This window comes from Cryptotermes secundus, unplaced genomic scaffold, assembly GCF_002891405.2.
Source record: "Cryptotermes secundus unplaced genomic scaffold, Csec_1.0 scaffold318, whole genome shotgun sequence".
Taxonomy (NCBI): domain Eukaryota; kingdom Metazoa; phylum Arthropoda; class Insecta; order Blattodea; family Kalotermitidae; genus Cryptotermes; species Cryptotermes secundus.
Genome location: NW_019730108.1, coordinates 4,133,000 through 4,157,488, shown reverse-complemented (window position 1 = coordinate 4,157,488; position 24,489 = coordinate 4,133,000). Strand labels below are relative to the sequence as shown.

At 41.8% G+C, this 24,489-nt stretch overlaps 1 protein-coding gene and 1 long non-coding RNA gene across 3 annotated transcripts in view; one reads left to right on the top strand and one right to left on the bottom strand.

Annotated features, from left to right (window-relative positions):
* Window positions 1–24,489, top strand: part of LOC111866065 (thrombospondin type-1 domain-containing protein 4) — a 645,883-nt gene that overhangs the window by 269,754 nt on the left and 351,640 nt on the right. For both annotated transcript variants that reach the window (XM_033752085.1, XM_023854611.2), the window contains one exon: window positions 4,499–4,635. In XM_033752085.1, the coding sequence (XP_033607976.1) occupies window positions 4,499–4,635 (137 nt within the window). The remainder of the gene's footprint in view (window positions 1–4,498; window positions 4,636–24,489) is intronic.
* Window positions 1–24,489, bottom strand: part of LOC111866067 — a 269,485-nt gene that overhangs the window by 94,875 nt on the left and 150,121 nt on the right. The gene's annotated exons all lie outside the window — the stretch shown is intronic.

The following is a 24,489-nucleotide window of genomic DNA, read 5'->3' as shown; positions in this document are numbered from 1 at the left end:
CGCTGGCTTCCCACTGCGGCGGCCCGGGTTCGATCCTGGGTCTGGTCAAGTGGGATTTGTGGTGGACAAAGTGACGCTGGGGCAGATTTTCTCCGAGTACTTTGGTTTCCCCTGCCAATCTTCATTCCACCAATTGCTCCACAATCACCCTCACCTATCATCTGGGGCTGGTACAATAGACCAGAAGTGGCCGCAGTACAAGGGACTTAGTCCCACCCCACTAGCAATAAAAAAAAAAGAAGGCCCGGTACTGGGCACAATCCTGAGCCACTTACTTCATTTTCCATCCTTTGTAACCTACGTTTCTGAGACTCGTCATAAATACAGGGTGTCTGGCTGAATGGTATCCAAAATAAAATGATTATATCTCAGAAAACATTTATTATACTCATTTAATGGTTACACAATTATAAGAGGAACTTATCAACGTTTTCTTCTGAGTATGTAACTTTCTCAACGAATTTCAGTGAGGGCTTCCTTGGTGGCACGACAGATATCCAGACGGTATTCAACCTCGTCCCACGTTGCTTGAAGCATGTTTGGTGTTACGGTAGCCACAACTTTCGGGTGTAAAGTCATTGGTCTTAACCTGGCAGACAATGCTCCTCACATGACCTCACAAGGAATAATCCAGTGATGCTAAATTTGGCGACCTGGGGGCCAAGAGATTGATCCACCTCTGCAAATTCATCTCCCAGCCATCTCTCTGTCCAGGTGATTCCTAACATGGTGGCAGAAACGTGGAGGCGCATGCGCGTAAGCCGGGCATGAACAACAACAAATCAGAATTTTCGTTTGCGATGACATAAACTGCATACGTGTATAACAGTTATTTTCCGAAATATAATTGTTTCATTTTGGATACCTTTCATCCGGACATTCTGTATATCCTTCCATATCCTTCTCGAGTTCTTATGTTTGACCTCCACATTTCATACGAATGTGCTTCATCCGCTAACGGCGCTACGTTTGCTTTATTCATAACCACCTACATTCAACTCGTAACAGGAAGTCAAAATAACTTTCTCCTGTTTCTTCGGCGTATACTTAAATTTGATATTCATAAATAATTTACATTTGGAAGAATTAATAAACTTTCTACTAGAAGTCTGAAACATGTTCAACACACAACTTCGGCCTACGTATGTACAGAGACCTGGACAGACTGATCGCTATAGCGACTACCTACGGGCTGGACGACCGAGGGGTCGGAGTTCGAGTCCCAGTAGTGTCAAGAATCTTTTTCTTCTCCATGTTATCCAGACCGGTTCAGGGGCCCACCTAACCTACTATTCAATTGGTACCGGGGGCTCTTTCCCCGGGGGTAAAGCGGCCGGGGCGTGAAGCTGACCAATCACCTCCAACTATTGCCGAGTTCAAGAAAACGTGGATTATACATCCACTCCTCCATACACTCTCATGGCGTAGTAATTAATTAGCCAAACACAGGCACAACTTTTAATTTTTTATATCATGCACCCTGCTCCATTCCAAATTGTGGAGTCTGTATCCAATTGAAATTGCACCGCAGGTTTATAGCAACATGATACCCCTTAATCAATAGACATCCCGTACAACACTGCTATAGAGTGGGTGAAAAACTATTAAAGGATTCTGTCCGAAAGGAAGAAGTCGTTTCGTGTTCCCACGCATCGTTAACTCTGATCATATCGGGGGGAAATATTTATGAGCGGATATCATAAGACATGCCAAGCCCGTGTAGTCAATTTGCGGTCAGCTCATATCGAAGGCAGATTCCATCAGTTGTTCTGTATTGTCGAATAGCATCAGTGTATCAAGTTGTTTTCTTCTGTGAGGGCTCTCACTTATTTGCATGCTCACAGGGAGAACTGCACTGGATTGGTGCACCCAGCTTGTTGACGTGTATCGGGCTGCATGTACTTCACGCATAGTACTGCATTTGCCCACGGATTTCCAGAGAGAATGTGAAGAACTACTTTCCGCGCTTATGCGAAGCAAGAGGGAACATTATGCTTTTATATGTCCTACCTTCAGAAGCTGAAACACTGCGCTGGGAAATACTAGCTTTCAGAATTCACGTCCTAATTACACACTGAGCCATGTTACGTTTCGGTAGTAGCAGATGATATGAATTACTTACGTATTTTTTTCCCCTTGGCACTACAGACCAAGTGGGCCTAGGCTTACCTCCATGAACTTTTCCGTTCACTTCGGTTTTTCTAGATCTTACACATTCGGTAGGACTCCTTGGGCGGGTGATCAGCTCGTCGCAAGGCTCTTATGTAATTAAGATACATTATGTTGTCTTGAACACTTGTGAAAATGGTTTATAGGCCTGTTTAGCAAGGTCACGAATATAACCCTTTTTTCTCTGCAATGTGTAGAACCTTTAATNGCGACGAGCTGATCACCCGCCCAAGGAGTCCTACCGAATGTGTAAGATCTAGAAAAACCGAAGTGAACGGAGAAGTTCATGGAGGTAGGCCTAGGCCCACTGGCGCTGTAGTGCCAAGGAAAAACAATATATATATATATATATAACGTACGACTGCAAATATGGTGATGCTTTAGAAATTAGTTTAAATATACGTTCGAGAGACGTTAAATCAGAGGAGCGCATCATCACATAAAATTACCGTTCACTGCCAACTGGGTCCACATTTCCACTGTTTTCAACTCTTCATTCTTGACATTTTCACTTTTATAGTTCCGAAAATTTGCATGTTCGGGCTACTGACTACAAGTTGATGTAGAATATCGGTAGGACCGGAACTTTTGGCTTCGACTTGAGATGCATTACAAGAGGACTCACCTCTAGGAGTGTAGATACCAGAAATTCGTGGAGTTCAGTGCACCTGTGGCTTCTTACTCAGGCGCAGAAATGATTTGAAAGCTTGGTAAAGCTATCCCTGTAGTAGGCCGTGGAGATACATTGGATAATGAGACGTTGAGGCTCCCACATTTTCTAGATAATCGGGTCACAGATGGTGGTGAGGTTGTCATCCTTACGCACCGGCCGCCCTTTAACCCCCAGGAAGATTCATAATACTCATTTCTGTTAGAGGCTGAATCGACCCCCAGGGCCATAGTATGGCTCGAATAATTAGGCAAATTGAAAAATTCAATTACTTCATCGGGACTCGAACTCCCAAACTTCCGGCTTATAGCATAGTGCCTCAACCAACTACGCTACCGCGGGCCACTTTACATTTAACATGTACTGGAATATTTTCTTTCCTGGGATATTAGTGCTTTCCTTTTCATACCACAGTATAGGGCACTTTAATTTTGAATGAGGGATTGTGCTAAAATTATGGAGTTAAAGTATTCTCATGCATTTAAGAAAAATGATTTCGTAAGGGAATTCCAGTCGCATCCAACAGTTCTACTGCAATACTTGTACATCGGAGCTGCAGTCTTGGCTACCGTACCAACTGCTAAGACTACGGAGTAAATGTCGTAATATCTTCGGGGTTACTCCGTTAGGTCCGCAGTAGGGAACATGAAACAGAAAAGTTTATATTACAGCGTTCCGTATATAATGCCCCCTATATTTTTTAAAGAAAATTACAACAGATACAGAAAGCATAATAATGCAGTTAAACAGAGCAAGGTTTCAGCTACCTACAGTTATTTTTCCACATAATCACCACCATTCGTTATGCACTTTTGCCAACGATGAACAAGAGCCTGTATGCCGCGCCTGTAAAAGTCTGCTCCAGCAGAGGCTAGCCACTTTCTTGCAGCTGCAATAACAGCATCGTTGTCTGGAAAATGTTGCCCACGTAGTCCATCTTTCTTAGGCCCAAAGAGATGGAAGTCTGAAGGTGCTAAACCGGGGCTATAAGGTGGATGTGGTAGGACACTCCAGCCAAACTTTGCAATGTGCGCGGTGGTCGCCAAACTTGTATGGGGTCTAGCGTTATCGTGTTGCAAGCAAAAGGTCGCCTGCTTCTTTGGCCTGACTCGGGAAATGCGGGCTTTCAGCTTAGTCAGCGTCGTTTTGTAGCGTTCAGAATTGACAGTCCCTGGATGAGGCGCTGTTCATCGTGAGGAGTGGCAGCTGAGCAGGGACGCCCGTGCACTTCACTTTCGCCACTGTTGAAACGCACTACCCACCGCCTCACTGTGCTGATATCCACTGTATTGTCTGCGTACACCTTTAGCAAGTGTCGATGGATGTCAGTGGGTACAATTTGTTCGGCAGTGAGAAATTCAATAACACATCTCTGTTTCGTATGCACTTCTATGTCAGACGCCATTTTGGTAGACTGCTCTGCTGTCACTATCTGTCGCACGACAAACAAACTAACAGTACATCGGCGGGAAGGTTGAACCTTTACTACAATACCACCAACATCCATCTCAGACGTTATATATTAACACAAAAAAATAGGAGGGCATTATTTACGGAACGCCCCTAGAATATACAGATATCTTGGACTGATAGTTGACAGCTATTTGGAACATTTCATTGCTAAGACTTGGTTTTATTTGTAGCTCTTTTTGTGTGCAGCTCCTAACAAGTGCGAACTGAACTGCCGGGCAGTCGGGTTCCGGTTTTATGCGACGCTAAACAAGACGGCAGTAGACGGGACGCCATGCCACGGTGCCAACAGCGAGCGATGGGTGTGCGTCAGTGGCTTGTGTAAGGTAAGGTCTGCAACATGACTCAAACTAGAATGAAATGATACATTATAAGAGCATCGCAGTGCATTGTACATGGGAACTGTTTCCGTCTGAGTAAGTTTCCTGTTTAGTACAGGAACTGTAGTAAATTACACACGTTAAACAACACACCATTAGCGTGTTTGTGATGTAAATTACTCGTACAAGCAAGCAGGTTTAGGAGGAGCCTGTTGCCTGTCTGGAAGGCAGGAGACAGATGTGCCCTGGAGATTTCTCCAAAATTGTGGTAACTACATTCCTGACTTCTCTGTGTCATAAGACCATCGACTAAAGTTGAAAGGGTATAAATATCTTGATTGGGCGTACATTTGAATTTTTAATGAAGCAAGTGTCAAATATTTCAGATTTTTACGTGGGAAACTTTTACACAGATTCATCGTTAAGTTGTAAGATTATCTTCATATATAATTCGTAGTATCCACCCGTCTCTGCGTCACTCCCCTAATCTCAGAAACCAATAATGATTGCAGGTAAATGTAAATGTAAATATTATTTTTAGGAAAGAAAATTCGGAAAAATGCTTCATGCTTACTTTTGCTTTAGCATATATTGGTTCTAGTCCAAAAAAATTCTTTCCCGTTGCTTCCTCATAAGTAAACACTGCGGCATGTTGACAGTATTGTTATAATCCGTATGTAACCACTTAGTAACACGTTAGTTGTCTACACATCACAATAATTCACTATCAGGCTTAATTAACTCTCTGTTTCTGGTCAGAGTCGGAAGATGACCAGTATGTGTCTTATCTTTTCTTCGGTCGTCCAAGAATTTTCATCACTAGGTTTTATATTACAGCTCTTTTCCCCGTGTTTTGTTTGTTTCTATATGTATGTCTTGTAGCTAATTCATTTTGGTATTTCCAAACCAAGACTGAGTGCCCCTGGCCTGCGAGGCGCTGTTCTGTTGTTGATGATATGCGTTTGATGACGACTGCAGGAAGTAAATGTGGAGAGTATGAGACATTTACAGTCAGGCAATGAAAACGGAAAGAACGTATTGCTTTAGTTCCTGAAAGTAGCTCTTGTTTTATAAAACTCGGACACTGTGAGCAGATTAACGCTCAGGGTCTTCGTCAGCCGAGTCTGTTGACGTCTTCAGATGCAGCGTCCGTTACCTGCCGCTGGCTTCACATTCCCCGTCGCTGCTGTACTATCCTGCATTCACAAATAGCATTTCAGCTGCCTGTATATAACATTTCACCCATTTTCATGCATTATTTCCCCCAAAATTCCACTATCATTTCTTTCAAATCTGTATTTATATGTAGAAAAAATATCCAGCTACAATTTTCTGATTTCATAATCCCCGTATTAATTCTATAGGATTTAAGTCACATTGGCATGAACCCCATAATGAGAAGCTTCACAACTTGTACTCTTCGGTGGTTAGGGTATGTAGCACGAATGGAGGATAAGATTAATGCGTATACGATATTGGTGAAAAAGCGAGAAGGAAATATACCACTAGGAAGACCATGACGTAGGTGGGTGGATAATAATAAAATGGATCTTAGAGAGATAGGATGAGGTCGGATGGACTGGATTGATCTGGCTCGGGATCCAGTGGATGGCTCTTGTGAACGCGGTAATGTACCGTCGGGATCCATAGAATGTTGGGAAGTTCTTCAGTAGCTGCACAACTGGCGGTTTCTCAAGAATGTTTCAGCTCCATGAGATTAGTTAGTTAATTAGTTAGTTAGTTAGTTAGCTGGAATGAAGAAGTCGCAGCACACTGACATTTTTTCTTGCAGAATTCTGTCAGCAGGATACATTAGTTATGGTTTGTACAACCTTGCATCTTCCAGGGGTTCCAGTTCTGTGAAGTCCAGATCAGTGACAAATATTGTATCATTAGAACCTCATTTTGATAACAGCTTCACGAGATGAAATTGTAGAAGGTTTCTTTTCTTACGCCCTGTGATATGGCACGTTATCTTTTAAAACTAATCTACCAAGTGGAATATTGGGAAAAAGTTTTTCTTCCAACCACTGTTTATTATAATTTGTGCTGTTCTGGCTGTGCTTGTAGTCTTTTATTTTGAATTCTGCCCACCCATGAATTTCATTTCTTCCCTAGCAGGAACAATTGCACTGATGTTTGCCATTACACTCGCAACTGAATTGTCTTGCAGGGACTTTCCACCCTGCAGTGGGTGTGAACCCATGTCCCATCTGTACGTATGGTTAGCGTCTGCGGATTCTTCAATATTCCTCAGAGCTCCCAAATGTTTCATATGGAGAAAGCCGCTGTCTTGTCTTTCGCTACAAGCGTCCAGAAGGGACTAGATCCACCAATAATGTAAAATATTAAAACTATCAGTAGAGACCAGATCATCCTTGTCAATTTTATTTTATCACTTAAACCAGGAATGTATTAAATCGTTTTTCGTTATCAGAACTGAACCACTTAATTTTGTGACTCAGTAATAATGTATTTTATTCATATATTTACATACCACCTGACGATTGTCCACGCGATCGAAACATATAGTGGTTGAATGAGACAATAAAATCAGGTACACCAATGATACGTAATATTATTGATTTTACCGATGTCATTAAAATTTAATTAGCTTCCTTCCTCAGTGGGCCACTCCAATATCTCGATCATGACTTCTGTTTTTACTTTCCTTGAATCTAAACTCCGTCTCTTTGACTGGCTTACGAAGATATTTTGTTTTTCCTTCCTAAATAAACTTTTTGCTTTTTATGAAGATAAGAAGTAGTTTTTTTTTGTTTAGCTCATGATATTCTAGAAAGTATCTACGAAAAACACACTTTTCGAAATCGTCCAGCGAATGTTTTCTCTCACTAAAATTTTTCGGGGCGTCTTAAATTCTCGCCTACTTTTCCTTCATTTGCGAAGTCCCTGCACCGTCCGATCACTTTTATCGGTCGTTTCTGTGCCCCTTCATTCGCTCTTTTCAGATAGTTAATAAGTTCCTTGTTCTCCCAATATTCTTTGCAGAACTGAAGCTCTCTGTAAAAAATGATTTTCTGCCCCAAATTAGTTAGTCTGCGTAATGTTCTTTTCTCCTTCTGCCGCGTTTCCATTACGTGGACTTTACGCCTAGGTATATCTTTTCGCGCTTGTATATTCTCTAATAAGAAACACAGGCCGTGCCATAGCTCAGGCTGTTAGTCGCCGGGTTTCCACCGCGGAGGCCCGGTTTCGAGCCCAGGTCGGGTCATGTGGGATTTGTAGTGGACAAAGTGCCACTGGGACAGGTTTTCTCCTGCCAATTCTAACTCCAACGACCGCTCCACACTCATCTTCTATCATCCGGGGCTGGTACAATAGGCCAATTAGTGGCCGACGTACCAAGTGGACTCACTCTCACCCGAACCCAAGAAAGTAAAACTAGTAAGAAACATCACGCACTAGTCCCTGTTAATTATTAAATTGTGTGGTCTGTAGGAAGGTACATGTTCATGTCACCTGTTCACTCATACTGAAGCGAGGAGATGGCCTCATTGTTGGTGAACCTGTTGACAAGACCTTGTTTAATCATCACTGATAGCTAACATAAACAAAAAGTAACATGTGGGAGGGGCTGATTTCCTGAAATGGAGACAGGACAGCACGTTTTGTCCGAGTAGCCAGCTGCTTGCTGTGCGCGCACTGCTCATCATGGAGTAGTTCCCACGTCAGGCAACAATAGCCTGGCTGGCTTATACTCCTCAGCTGAACAGATATACATGTTATTCTTCCCTGATGTCTGTATTTCGTTAATAATATAGTCTTCTAATAGCAAGCAAAGGTCGTAGAAATCTAGTATATTCTGCTTCAATTCTTTCTGCACCCAGACGTCACTGTTGCATTTGCTGCGATTTTATGTAATGTCTTTGTTTCTGATATTTTTTTGCAATTCTCTTAGTGATAATTTTATTTTTCTTAGAGCGTTATTGTACTTCTACGTATATATCTATTCCGTGGCCTGAGATCAATATTTAAGTTATTATAATCGTCCAAACATTTCTTTCTGTATCACGACGGTTTCTCCTAGAATGTTGCTGAATATCGCATATTCCCATATATAGAATGTCCGGATGAAAAGTATACAAAATAAAAAATATATATCTCGGAAAGTAATTGTCATACACGTAACCGGTTTATGTCATCGGAAAGTAAACTCGAAAGTTTCTTTTTTCATACCCGGCTTACGCGCATGCGCCGCCACATTTTTGCCACGATGTTAGGAATCACCTGGACAGAGAGATGGCTGGATTATGAATTGGCAGAGGTGGACCAATCGGTTGGCCACCTAGGTCGCCAGATTTAACCTCAGTGGATTTTTTTCTTGTGGGGTTATGTGAAGAACATTGTCTACCAGGTGAAGATCAACGAGCTTCAAAACCTGAAAGCTACTGTAACACCGAACATGCTTCAAGCCTGGATATTTGTCGTGTCACCAAGGGAGCCCACAATTAAATTAACTGAGAAATTTATATACGCAGAAAAAACTTGATAGTTTCTCTTTGTAAGGGTGTAACCCATTAATGTGTATAATAAATACTTTCTGAGATATAATAATTTAACTTTGGATACCTTTCATCCGGACACCCTGTGTTTAAGGCCTGTGGAATTGTTACGTTTAGAAGTTAATGCCCTAGCAATTCTATCTCCATCTATGGCTCTGCAGCCCTTTGTTGGATCTTGGCCGCTTTTCAGTATTTTATCTTTTTACGCAGTCGGTAGGACTCCGTGGACGGGAGATCAGCCAGTCGCAAAGCCGCTACCTGCAAACACAGAACAGCAGAGACACGGGATAAAAGGAGACATACATGCCTCATGTGAGATTCGAACCAGCGATGTCAGTGTTGGAGCTAGCGAATGTAATCGGCGCCCTAGCCATTCTGTCTATCTGTTTGTCTGTCTATGGCTCTACAGCCCTTTTGATGGACCTTGGCCGCTTTTTCAGTTTCTTAATCCTATACACAGTCGGTAGGACTCCTTGGACGGGGGATCAGCCCGTCACAAGGCTATTACCTACACATATAACAACACAAACAGAATAAACACGCACAGACATCCATTCCAAGAGTGTGGTTGGAACGCACTATCCCAGTGTTCGAGCAGACCGAAAACTGTTCATGCCTTAGACCGAGCGGCCACTGTGATCGGTCCTGTCCATTCTACCATCATAAATTTCTGCTCTTGGTAATTTTAGCAGACTGAAGTTTGTATAATTTTCTGCGAATTATCTTGTGAAACGGCCGCAGCGTATGAGAATACCTTCATATCTATATACATGCAACAGCCGACGTGCTGTTTGCCAATCGAGGGGCATATAATCACTGTCTGCGCAGTACGTCCCTGCGCACACGCCTCTATCTTTTTGCAACGCGTCCGGTTCGGCTCTTTTCATGTAACAAAGCGGCGAAAATGTAAAAGCTGAAGGCTGCCACGTCTGTTTTGGAACGAAAGGCGGAGCCGTTGCTGATTAGCAGGCCCGGATTTTGATGACATGTCATCTTTTTTTCCTTGTATCCTACTCGATGCTCGTAAATATATAAATCCCGGAGATGAGCTGCTGGGTACAGAGATGTGACTTTTATAGATCATTGTTGGTCATTTTTAAGCATTTTTTCGGTTTTGGAGTAATTTTTCGATAAATTGTTTAACTTTTAAGGGTATTTTTTGGTCATTTGAGCCGTTTTGGGGAATTTTTCTTCATATGTTTTCAGAAATGTGAATGATATGCAAGTAAAGTGTTCTTTATTTTTCTCCTGGCTCTACAAATGCAGCCTGCAGCTGCACCCCAAGTACCTGCTATCACAGAATGCAATAATAAGTTTTAATAATATCCTGTCCTTTCCGTTCGTTTTGCAGAAACTGCTGACATTACATACCACAAAACATTTTAAGCTTGCAGCAGGGTACGACAGCGGTCACTCACACTGCGGCCCTTTCCAAGTTGTGTGTAAAGCAATTTGCTCAGTTACAAATATTTCTAGTCGGAATTCCTCGCTTTTTGTGGCATTTTGCTGCTCAATACAACTCCGTCTGTCTTCAGTTTCCCGCCCTTGGCCGTACAGACAAAGATACAGTTGCCGAAAGGTTCTCAGTGTGNAACTACCTTTCCAAGTGCTACAACAGTATCCTGGAAATGATTAGGAATAAAGTGCAGGGGGAGAAGATTTTCGTTTCCATTGATGAGACCTGCGATACGGAGGCTCTCTACATGGCAAACGTCATCATTGGAACCTTGGAAATTGGCGGACCGGGTGAAGTGTTTCTGCTTACGAGTGAGGTGCTAGAATCCGTTAATCATTCCACAGTTTGTAAACTCTTCGACAGGTCCATGTTTCTACCGCGGCCAGAGGGTATACGGCACGACGTCGTCTTGCTTTTTGTGACCGATGCAGCCCCATATATTGTAAAAGCAGGCAAGTCAATAAACTCGTTTTATACGAAATTGGTGCACGTTACTTGCCTGTCCCATGCACTGCATACAGTGACGGAAGAAGTGAGATCAAGTTTCCTCAAGTAGACGCTCTCGTGTCGAGGGCGAAGAAGATTTTCGTCAAGGCTCCAGCTCGTAAAATGCAGTTAAGTCTATGGCTCCTGGTGTTCTACTGCCCCCGGAACCCGTCATTACGAGGTGGGGAACGTGGATTTATGCTACAGTTTACAATTGCGATAATTTTCAGGTAGTGAAAAACACTGTAGATTCAATGAAGACGGAGGATGCGAGGGCAGTTGAAGCTCCTCAGGAACAGTTCTCGTGCAGAGAAATGGAAGGACAGCTGGCCTTCATAAAGGCAAATTTCAGTTCCTTGACGGAAGGAATCAAATGCTTACAGGGAGAGAGGAGCAACACTAAAAGATTCGCTCGCTCTCGTGAAAAATAAAAATAGCCAGTCATTTGGAGAAAGTGTTAAGAAAAATGTAAAATATGCTAGATAAAACTGAAGTTATGAAACATTGTGCAGCATTTCTCGAATTCTGACAGGAGAGTTTTCAGTATTGAAGATGAACTTACTGCTAGTGACTTGGTACACTTCAAGTGCGCTCCTATTGTGTCTGCAGATGCGGAAAGGAGTTTCTCCAAGTACAAGAATGTGCTGTCGGACAATAGGCGCTGTCTCACCTTCGGGAATCTCCGCATGTTGACTGTCATCTGTTGCAACTCCGAATGAGGTGGCACTTAAGTACTGGAATATATACCGTATGTGTACATTTGATGAGCGTTCCAACACGGTAGAAAAAATCGTATTATAACATTAACTTCAAATTCAGTCATATGTTGCTTAATTTTCAATATAAAAACGAGGATGAACTTAAAAGTGTAACGATGAGTTCACGGTGTTAATAAAGATTAAAAATACTTTTTAAAGCAGTTAGTAGGTCTTCCATGACATGATAGAGTTTAGGTTGTTTTTTAAGTTGTATATCTTTTTTCTGGATTTCTCGGTCATTTTATAGGTCATCTTTCTTATTATTTTCGGTCATTTTAGGCAATTTCTTTTACATATTTTAGGTCATCAAATTCCGGGCCCTGCTGATTAGGATAATTTATCCGAACCATATGTCACTTCTTTTTCCCAACGCAGTTTTTACTTTTGGGCCACACTGCAAATGTGACCAGCCCTCTTGTTAAGCGGATCTATCGAAAGCAGATCAGAGCGGATTCTCGAATCTGAGACAGTACTCGGACCTGAGAATGACTGTGCTGACGAGGACCAGCAGCAATTGTAAACGACAGAACCATTCTCTCGGCAGAGAGGAGGTCACATATGGACTGTGACTGCAAGTGTTTGCTTAAAAAGAAAATTGCTGGGCGAGAATCTCAAAGGGCTTGTCACCAAGACGAGTTGATTGGCGGTAAACCAGCGGACGAGAGTAACTCTGACCCTGTCTAAATGAGCAGCGCACGGTCCTCTTGTACGGTGCTTCGATAACTCGGATTATGGTTACAGTACAGAGTCAAATGTTACGAAGTGGCATTTGAGATTATTATGGCGGTGGTTATAAAGAATTCTGTCTTCAGTAGTATATCTTCCTGTAGTCCCTTAAAAGACAACAAACGTTTCGAAGAAGTCTGTTGCCTTCATCTTCAGGGTCGAATAAAAATTCAGGCCGAAAACCAGTATGAAGCAAGTAGAAAATACTGCGAAGAATACGCGATGTAAGAAAGCGGTATGAAGCAGGTAGCTTCATGTTGGTTTTTTGATTGGCTTACGACTGCAGCCTGAAAATAAGAGGTGACATGTTCCTCCGAAACGCAGGGTGACGTTCAACGGACTACGCCTCGTTATATCCCAGGAGATGGAACCCTCGAATATTAGGATCATTGGTGAGTAATTAATTGCACCGGATGTGGGAGGAAGCGTTCGGGGCTAATCCGGCACTGTCTCGGCATTAGCGCAGACGCAGTGTTCCACGGCACACCGGTGTGCCGTCACAAGGCGAAAGGTGTGACGCGAACTTTTACCTATTGTAAGAAATTAATTGTTGAATTTTATTCGTTTTATTTTATCCCAGTTACCGCGTTTCATATGCTTGTATTTTATTCTCAGCCACTGCACTGATTAAATAACGCGATGCTTGTTTATTCTTGATTACATGCTGTGATTTGTATGTACAGTAATGTTATATTCTAAGAAATTAAACGTAAATTATTTACTCACAGCTGTTGTTATGTCATATTTTCATTACTGATTTATTTTTATTTTTCTCGCATCTACGCAGCTTCTTTGATATACTCGCCGCATGTTCTGTGTACGTGTTTTTCCCTAAAACTGCAGGGATTAGCATGGGTTTTCCTGTCTTTTATAACGTTATTTTGGTATTTGCCTCTGTTTCTTAGAATTTAGAGCTTCTTCAACTTTATGACTTTCTTCCTGTAACGATGCACCCACCGATTGTTCGACTTCATTTAAAATTATAAATATTTAAAAAATAAGTCGGTATAGTGTCACTTGTTCCGTTTGAAGAGTAGAGATCCCGCGTTTAACAATTGTTTCAGTTCTATCACAGCTGTGCTCTGAAGTAGTTCGCAAATTTTGGTTGCTGGTTAGTCTTGTTATTTTCTATTATTGTTAGACTACTTTATTTTTTCAAGACGGATACTCGTAAATTCCTTATACGGAGTGTTCCGTCCACGAGTGCAAGTAGTGAAAGCATTGAGCCCGAAAAAAAAGAAACAAAAATTAGTATACCGGCAGTATAATGATAATTACTTATCTTACGTCTTTTTTGGTGTGGTGATAAAACGTGCCCAATCCCCGAGTGTATCGTTTGTGGTGAAAAACTCAGTAATGCTGCTATGGTTCCCAGTAAATTGAAAGGACATTTGTCAACAAAACATTCATCTCTATCAAGCAAAAGTGTCAATTATTTTGTCGCTTGTTGGAACAAAACAAAGAACAAAGAACGTTAATGACTGCGACAGTACGTGTGTCAGCAAAAGTGCAGGAAGCAAGTTATAAGGTAGCCGAAATTATCGTAAAGGCCAAAAAGCCACACACAATAACTGAAACGTTGTTACTGCCTGCTTGTAAAGAGATGGTGAAAATAGTCCTGGGTTCAGAAGCTGCTAGTGAAATGTCAACAATTCCTCTTTTGACTGTTGAGGGGCGTGAGGATTTATTTGCAGATGATGAATGGGTATGTAAGTTGGCATATCTTTCCGATATTTTCGTACACTTGAATGAACCGAACAGAAAGATGCAAGGTAGGAACGAAAATAAACTAACTAATATGGATAAGGTACAAGGATTTGTAAATAAGCAGCATTTGTGGATACAGAGAACTACAGATGGGTCGTTTGAGATGTTCCCAACTGTATGGTCACTTGCTGACGGCAATAAAGTGGCGTTGGACACAATTAAAGAACATTTAGAAATGCTGCAGCAGAAATTCAATAAGTATTTTTGGAGAGAGTGTAAAAGATCTCGACTGGGTTCGTGATCCATTCGTTGCGAATTCAGAACATCTTCCGATTAATGTACAAGAGGAACTCGCAGATTTAAAAGCAGACAGAACATTGAAACTAATACTTGTCGAAGTGCCTTTGGATACGTTTTGGTTGGCAATAAGGAGTGGATACCCGGCTATCTCCGAGATGGCAGTTAATGTGTTATTGCCATTTTCAACTACATATTTGTGTGAACTGGGCTTCTCGACGTTAACTGAAACTAAAACACCAAAGAGGGAGCGGCTGAAATCCATCGATGAAGAAATGAGACTTGCGTTGTCAACGATTCCACCACGGATCAGTCGCCTGTGTGCAGCTACGCAGGCGCAAGTATCACATCGAAGGTGTGAGTAGAATTACTGTATTTACTTTAATAGTAATAGAAGCGTATTTTCTACACTCTACAGTGAATTAAAGTTCATTAATTGTTAATAAAAGCACTGATATCATGCGTTTTTGAGGGGAATAACATTTTGGTGTGCCGTGTTGAGTCATGGATACTTCATGGTGTGCCGCGAGTAGGAAAAGGTTGCGGAACACTGGCGTAGAGGGACTGAGAGAAACCACGAGAAACCGCATTCGGTGTTTCGGGTAACTACCAGTCGCGTACATCCCGTTTGCACGTCTAGCCTTACCTGTACGTCACCCTTCGTGAGAAATTGAAAAGTCGTTTTGGTCAAGAAGTTCCGCGCCTTGTAAGAAAACTGAAGGTTGACTACTGTGTTCACAAGCACCTCCTGTTGGTACATATCCTGGAATCCCTCTCCGTCCGTCTACGCCTGAACTGTTTTAGTGAAACTCTCTGTAATCATTGGACCACTCTCTGGGCCTCTTCCCACCAATACTTTCAGCTTACTATTAGAAATAATATTTGCATGGAGGCCTTGCAGACGGGTAGGTGGGAACAACAGTGTTGTATTTAATGCAGATTCTTGATGTTTCCTGTGGTGGTGTGTCTGTAGCGCAGAACAGGTTCAAAGCTTAACGATGATGATGACGACGACACCAATGATGATAATGGTAATGATAATAATAATTCAGTTCGCGTTTATTTACGTGCAAATTTAACAGCACAGAGGCCATTTACAAAGTTAGCACGAATAGNAGAGAATATTTCAAATAAAGAGACTGCAAGTAACAGTAGCATCCTCAGAATTGCAGACTGAGGTGATTCATAATTTGTACGCTTCACTTAACATTATTAGCATAATTAAATCAAGGAATAAAGAGGGCTGTACTTATAAGACGCATGCAAACACGAGAGCTTTATACAAATTTGTAATCAGAAAACCTCAAGTGAAGAGGCTACCAATCAGATATAAAGGCAGATGTGAGGAGACTAATTATAAATTGTGATTTATCTTACAAGAGGACGGTGTGAGGGTGTGGATCAAATTCAGATGGTTCAGAATAAAGACCAGTAAATCTTTTGTTAACATAACAATGAACCTCGAGTTTCCATATGATCGGAGAATTCCTTTATGGGCACGGGAACTATCAGCATTCAAGAAACACAATTTATATGGAGTTAGTTACTTGGTGCCATTGTCATTAGCAGGACTGAAACATGAGCAGGAAAGTAAAAGTTATTTCAATATCGAATGCCAAGATTTCATTCTGTACCAGTTTCGGGGCGCGTTAATGAAATGCAGTCCCCAGTGTATCTTCCTTTTTTGCGTCCTTATTGTAATTCACTGTATGTCCACGAAGCGATAGAAAGCGTCCCTCCTGTAGATGTAGGAGTGTACTGCAGAAAGAAACCTGCTTGTCCCAATTTAGGCGGTCTCGTACAGGAGTGTCTGTCTGTCCACTCGCCCACTCTCTGCTGGTACGTGTTTACGTTTCTCACGGAGTTCTAGATTTAGGTGTTGCTTCATTTGGAATAATAATATTATCATGTAAATAGGCGGGTATTATGGCATCATACATGCCTGCCAGTTGCTCCTCAAGTGGTTTATACCCTTTTGTTAATCCCATCTTAAGCAGAGCATCACATATTGTTACACGCGCACCAGTGAGATGCATATCGAAATGATGGCCATATATAGACCTGGTTATATTACAGGTCCCTGTTGGAGAGTTGAAAGGTAACAATGGGTCAAGCAATCCAACTCAAAAGCGAGATGAAGAGTGGTACACAGGAATTTCGAGAAGAAACTTCCCGACCCACCATGCTATAGTTCTCTGTAGGCTGATAACCCACGTAGATGCGGGCTTACCGTTGTGTGCTCCAATCAGCAACGTAGAAGATACACGTCTCACAACCCTATGGACCTCCACGGCCTCCTACGCGGATAGCTTTACCTTTACTTGCTTCACTGGAATATCAGTCGAGACACAGGTTATCCTGACAGGTCTTCCATGGTTTTGCTCAAATCCTCCAGGAACATTCCAGGTCACGGTCACTTGCTTCCTCGTCCCTTCCAGTTCGGTGATGTAGAGTGTGAGCTGTTGATACTGGGCTCAGTAAACATGTTGTCATGGAGAGGGAACTGAACATATGAAAATTGTCATTAAAATGCGTTTAGGTGTTGTATAAACAGATCATGTAACACGACTTCATTTACAAAATTCAGCCTCAGTCTGACGTAATGTGGTAACAAGAAACCGTTATCATGCTTTTGGGACNCGGTGATGTAGAGTGTGAGCTGTTGATACTGGGCTCAGTAAACATGAAACCCTGTTGTCATGGAGAGGGAATTGAACATATGAAAATCGTCATTAAATGCGTTTAGGTGTGGTATAAACAAATCATGTAACACGACTTCATTTACCAAATTCAGCCTCAATCTGACGTAATGTGGTAACAAGAAACCGTTATCATGCTTTTGGGAGTTGTGTCCTTTTTGAGCGAAACTGTTTAATCACAGTCCTCAAACCCTTTTGTATCAGGCCGCAAGTTTTGATAGAGTACGTAACCTGTGGTCCGCTGGTCACGTAAGAGTTTCATGACCATGTTTTAGTTGATCGCAGTCTGAGGATGGAATATCTAAACATTTTTACAATAATATGCTTATGGTTCTCATAGGACAGTTCCAAAAACATCATTTAAATACAAATTGCCTTCAGGTTTTCCTGGTCGTCTTCATATTTCGAAAGTTCGTTGATGTCTACTGTACGTAATGTATTGCTTTTACCATATCTGAACAAGTTCCATGTTTGATAAGATGTAAGAGTACATAAATCTCTGCTCCTTTCTTGCTGTCGGGCTGTCCTTCTATGGTTATCTGACTGCTGAACAAACACACAGCACGCAGCACCGGCGAATCCTTCTGTGTGACTACTGCAATATTCTCAGAGAGTGAGTCAGTAAGCGCGAGCTAACAATAGCAGGCGTGATTTTAAACACTGAGATTTTATTTATTTATTTAACCAAGCGGTTGGTGTGGCGTCAATAGCGTGTTAGACATGTAGCGCGGATTGGAGAGACAAGATATGCTTACAGAATTTTGGTGCGGAAACTCTAGAACTGTAAAGAGATGAAAAAATATTAAGATGAATTCTGGGAGAATATGATGTCTCCTGTAGGCTGTAGGGGTGCTAGGCCAATGGAAGTGGCTCATGATCGTGTCCAGTGTTCATTTTTAGAAGGTACTAGCGCTGTTGAACAAACGGTTTCTGCTACCGCCATGTTAGTTAGTTCCTTATGTATGGAGTAGGGTTTTTCGGACAAGGCGATACTCATTCGGATGATGAAGCAGTACCCTGCATTTATGGAGCCATAAACTTCATAACGGGAATACAAATTACTTTTCAGAATTACTGGCTTTTTGGAATTTTATTAGTTTTACTTTCCAGTGGACCACACCGCCTCCTTGCAATAAACTAATAATATTAATTTTACAAGTTCAGCCGTCAACGCAACAAACGTTTAATAGTTTAAACCACACATGTTTCGACCCTTAAATGGTCATCTTCAGGTGTTCTTGGATACACAGTTATTAAATTGTAATGCATTATCTTCTCTGAATGTTTCCTATTATTGTATTAGTGTTAAAGCCGTAAAGTGGCTCTACTCTGTGTACGGTATACTTCTTATTAATTACTTACATACTGCTTATTGGATATTAATTAAAAGTGGGGATTNAGAGTTTTAGATTATTTAACAACACTGTTTCTGCTATACAGACTAGATAAACTCTAAGAAGAAAGCAGTCTTCTGGGATTTGGCACCGTGTATATGTGGTGTTAACCGACGTTTCGGAGGAATGTATCGCCTCCATCTTCAGGGTAGAAGGTCTCTTCGCTTGCGGAGTTCTTATATTTTACCTTCTACCCTGAAGATGGAGGCGATACATTCCTCCGAAACGTCGGTTAACACCACATATACACGGTGCCAAATCCCAGAAGACTGCTTTCTTCTTAGAGTTTATCTAGTCTGTATAGCAGAAACAGTGTTGTTAAATAATCTAAAACTCTTATCAGCTTATCACGGGGATCGTTGGGATTGACTCGGGATCGTGTCCAGTTAGAGGAAGGCTTTAGTGCTGTAGCCCCGTTGTTGACTGGTCAATTGTAACAGTTCTGTGAACCAGAAAGCTCCTATGCACGTTACCTGCTTCTGTAGCTGCTTTACAAGTGGAAGTTTTGTGCTCCTTCTTAATGGATTGTGTCACTGTCGCGGGTCCGGTTGCATCGTGGCTCGTAACTCAATACGTGACAGACGCATTGTCTTTAAACTCGAGATCTTACAGGCTGACGTTTGAATGGATAACAGGTATTCGTGTTTTCGGATGCTCATTCCATGTTTCCGTTGTTGTTATTGTCTTCTTGGGCTGTTAACATTTCCAGCTCGTTGATTCATGTTAAAGAACTGGTGACCCTTACGCTCTAAAGAATTCTTTAAAAAATGTCAATCAAAATATTGGTAAATATTCTCTACAGGTGAAAGGCTAACATACGTAATGACAGGAAATTGCACTACATGCTTTAACGGTTCTGAAACAAGATGCACCGTTCCAGAGAACACAACAATAGGAGCTGTGTTCTCTGTGAACCTTGCTACAGCTCGTTGCTAGGTAACGAACCAATAAACGCGTATTCTTCATAACACGTGACACGTGTTTTCTGCCTGGTCCGTGCAGAGGAATTATAATACGACACAGAACGAAAGGCGAAAGATTTCTACGTATTGAAAGGAAACCCCCGTGTGGAGGTGGGGTCGAATACCTCCACCGTGACCCTGCGAGTCGTAGGAGGCGACGAAAAGGGAAATCTCAAATCTGAGATAGTAAAATATGGTCGCGAGTACCAAGGGACTCGGACCCGAGCAAGACCGCGCTGTGCAAGAGCCAGCAGCATACGCAAAAGACAGACCCGTCCTCTCGTCAGAGAGGACGCCCCACAAAAATAAGACCGTAACTGTCAAACGATGATAATTAATATCTGGCCATGAGCTCTAGATGTGGCTCGTCACCAAGAATTACTGACCGACCGACCGACCGACCGACCGTCAATCGCAATGTGACTTTGACTTTGAAGTACAACAGAGAATGAGAATTGAAGGAATTCAACGGAGTACAATGGAGTACGAGAACGAGAATGGAGCGTGTCCTAGTGATTTGTGAAGTGTCCTCATACTTACCCTTTATCTCTATGGAGATCGTTCAGTGGACCCTGCGGAAGGAATGCAACATATAACTTGCTATTCTCTTTAAGGGAATCGTCCCAACTGATTATAGGATTAAATATAACGAAAACTGTGCACTGAATATTTTACCTCAGCCGTCTGCTTCAACTTAGGCATTTAATACTTGGAAGGTTAGATACAGACGGCAGGATAATTTAAAATTAAAACAGGCTGTGGCTGTTTGCAATTTTCAACTTGTTGAGAATGGAGGCCAATGAGAGGCTTCTGTGGTGACGCTGATGGGTTTACGGTAATATTTTGATCGTCTGCTCAAGAGGGCCCTGTTCCAGGGAGTGTGATGTACAAGTCGTATAACTGAACCGAAGTTACACAGAAACTGCCCACTCATTCTCATTTAAGAAATAATTGCCTAAAGAACTTGCACTCACAAGAACGCTTCAGCGAAAAACTGTACTTATCAACAGAAACTTGTCAGCACAATCGGAAATGTTGAACATAACTAAGGACATTATTTTCACTGACTTGGCAGTAGGAAGATTTGTCTGTTGCTTAGGCTAAGTTCGTTTTCGCATTTCCCAACGAAAAGAATTGGCGATGGCAGTCATCGTTGATCTCTACAGCTGTTTTCATTTCTTGCAGAAATGCGTACCGTTTAGCAGTAACACAAAATGTACCCATGTCCATTTCCTCCATGTTCACATGACACTTTTATAATAACCTTCCTGCCTTTAATACTTTCGTGCCAAAATTTTAATTTCTATGTACGTCAAATCGTTTGGAATAAAGCTCCGAGTCCACACAGTCATACCGTGACTTGTAGTCCCATTGCTCGGCAACGACTCGGTAAACAAGCCCGCAAAAAACATGCAACCAAATATAAATTAGACCCATTGCTAGGCAACGACGACAATACACGGACGCAACAATGGAACAGATGTTGCAAGAGGTGTTTTCTATGTGGATTCGCATATACCCATTGCTAGGCAACGAATCAGTAAGCACGTTCCAGTGAATACGGAACGATAGAGGACATCAAATGCTAGGCAACGGGCGTATTTTCTATGCTGTGGTTCAACCCGGGGTTATGTATTGAGCAGCCAACAATAATTGACAGTTCAGTTCAGTATGAAGTCAGAATAGTTCGAGGGGAGTGTTCAGTCGGAAGAAATGACAGTATTTCAGATAGTGATTTGTGAACTCTTATAACCAGTAGAATAGAGGTCCAATAAATTCGATCATCAAATGCAAAAACTCATCTTATTAGTCACGCAAACCCCTGGTAAGTGACAATATAATAAAACTCGTTTTAGGAAAGGCACAAAACGGACGTTCTTCTACGAGTAAATAAAAATGTCTTTATGGGAATGGCGACATCTGACGACAGAGAGACTATTACTGGCATATCCGTCTAACAGTAGAAGTGTTACTTGTTGCAACCATTGCATGCATCGCTGTCAGTGCGCTGTGTTACCATGTCCACGCGAAGCATTATTATTTTATTGTACAGGAAGATTTCCTCAAAAACAGATTAAATCCTTTAAAACGTAGTCGTTACTCTTTGTACCACTTGTTTTAACATTGAAGAACCTCTGCAGTTTGCCCACATAATGCATGTATGTGTCTCGTACGGTTCTCAGAATAAACGTGCGATTATTTCCCTAACCAGGATTAATGAACTGGTTTTTATAATGTGACTGAGGCGCAGTGTGTATGCTTTGAAGTCCTTACTACCGTGACTATTAACATAACTGTTTTCTGCGGTGTGGCGCAGTGTACTTTGTATATAATGGTCTCAGTTTTCAGGGTAGTTCTTTAGTTCTTAAAGATCAATGCAGCCAATTCTTCTGAAATATTGGTACCTATCTGCCACATTCAACAGCGTCGCGTTCCAGAAGACAACAATTTTCAGAAACTCGAGAGTCTTTTCTTTGAGATAGGAAGTGAATTCTTAAATATTATTGAAAGGAATGTCAGACTTCAAAATAAATCCCGTGTGGAGGCGGGGTCAATACCTTCACAGTAGCCTGCGAGTCGTAGGAGGCGACGAAAAGGGAACCCAGTGCCCTGGGGGTACAACCAGACCACCCTGTTCCTGGGGGATATAAATACGGGGACCTGACCCTACAGGTTGAGGGAGTCTCCACTCTGAGACAGTAAAATGTGGTCATTTTAAATGTGTCCCGCTGGACTCGGACCTGAGGATGACTGCCCTGGCGAGGGCCAGCAGCAATTGTAAACGAGATACCCATCGTCTCGTCAGAGAGGATGTTACATAAGGATTATAACAGCAAGCGTTCAGTTGGAAAATAGAATTACTGGTCGTGAGTCTCAAGGGGCTTGTCGGCAAGACGAACTGATGGGCGGCAAACCGACAGTCATAAAGCGACTCTGACTCTGACTTCAAAGGTTTAGGCCTAATGTTTATACTACCATCAGGCCGTTCGTCTGGAATTAAGTAGAAGCATTTACTTCACACAAGTCGTAATGGTTACGTAGCGTGACTGGCATCTTTTAGAATTATTTGTAAATATTAAAGAGCTATAGCATCATGACTGGGTCTCCAAAAACTCTTTCGTGAGAACGGTGTGCCGCGTGAATGTGAGATGATATTAAAGTAGATGTACTTTTGTAATACCTGTAAAGGTTGCTAGAGAGATGCATCCTTTGTAGGTATTATAAAAGTACGCTGATTTAAAGGCAGAAATTACACAAAATATTCAGCATCAGTATAGGTCAATTTATTGCTGAGCGTGTTAAACACTGTATTTCTAGTTTTCTACTAGTAACACATAGCAAAATATTGGAAAGGGGTGACAACTACTTTCAATTTTGAAGCTTAAAATGAGTTTAAGGTTTAGTTTATTGCATTGCCCAGGTGCTGTGTGTAATGAACGAAGGAAATTACCGCTTCTTTTTCCAGGTATATAACATGACTTGCACTGACGGAACTAATCCTTTCCCCTGATGTAAATGACGCGGCTGAGGTTCAGAACCTCAAACTGGGTAGGAATGCTTCCATCCCTTTACGGAGAACAGTTTGTTCGTCGGCAGTCTACAGTATTCACGTCTGTAACTACTTACCAGTTGCGGTTGGAGTCCCTACTTCTGCTTGCTTGGTAAATCCATTCATATAATCTAAATATTCATCCTTAACCAGTTCCATGAAGCAGAATTATTCTCAAAAAGATTAAAGTATCTCAGCTTAACAAATTCCCAGCGGTTTCTGGTACCCTCATTATCGTGTTCACACTAAGACTTCTCTTCATACTATCCTGAACCATTGGAATATTTGACACCCTTCACACTCTGTATATCTAAGATGCTGTGACGTACAGATCCATTGCTAGACAACGGCTTGATAAACATGTTCCCGCTTAGACAGATTCTTGGTAAAGAAATCGTAGCTAGTTAGTGCCTACAAAAATACGCAACAGTTTTCCGTGAGGTTCGCCACGAGGCTATATAACAGTGAGTGACTCTGGCTCTAGAGAATTCCACTTGCCGAACGCGTATGACTATATAACAGAATTATGAAGGCAATGAGCAGAAGTCCGTCTAAATCATAACATTGAAAATATTCGCAATATTCGTCAAGGCGAAGCCCGACGTAGAAATTATAGAAGGCTTAACTTGGCAGCGATCAGGCATACGACCGTTCAAGTGACTAGACTGCCGTTGTAGCGGAAGCTACTAGAAATAGGGCATAGTCTGCTGTACTGAGCCTGGACTGACAGAGGCCATATATATATAAATTTATGACCAATGACTTACTACTGCAGACAATGACTATGACAAAAGACAGACCCATCCTCTCGTCAGAGAGGGCGCACCACAAAGACAAGACCGTGACTCTCAAATACTCGTAGTAACATGGTCATGAGCCCCAGATGGAGTTCGACACCAAGACTGACTGACTGACTGACTGACTGACTGGCCGTCAGTCGCAATGTGACTTTGAATTTGACTTGCTCTAGGAATAGTTCAGTTAATTTGGGAGGAGCAGCGTGATCAGAAGTCGAGAGTGTCCAGTCGAAGATAGTGATTTGTGAAATGCTGTAACGAGTTGTGTAAAGGTTATATTTTAGCGTCCTGTTGCACTGATTTAAGTCCATGATTTATTTAAACCGTCTTGCAGTGCATACACTCATCTATCTCCTTCTCTCACTCGCACTACATGTTTCGGCATAATAATGCCATCTTCAGGTGCTTACTCATCCACGTCAAACTAGTTCATTGCATGCCTTGTCCTCACATTAAAATAACTAAAATATATATCTATCATATATATTGACAAATGTCGAACGTT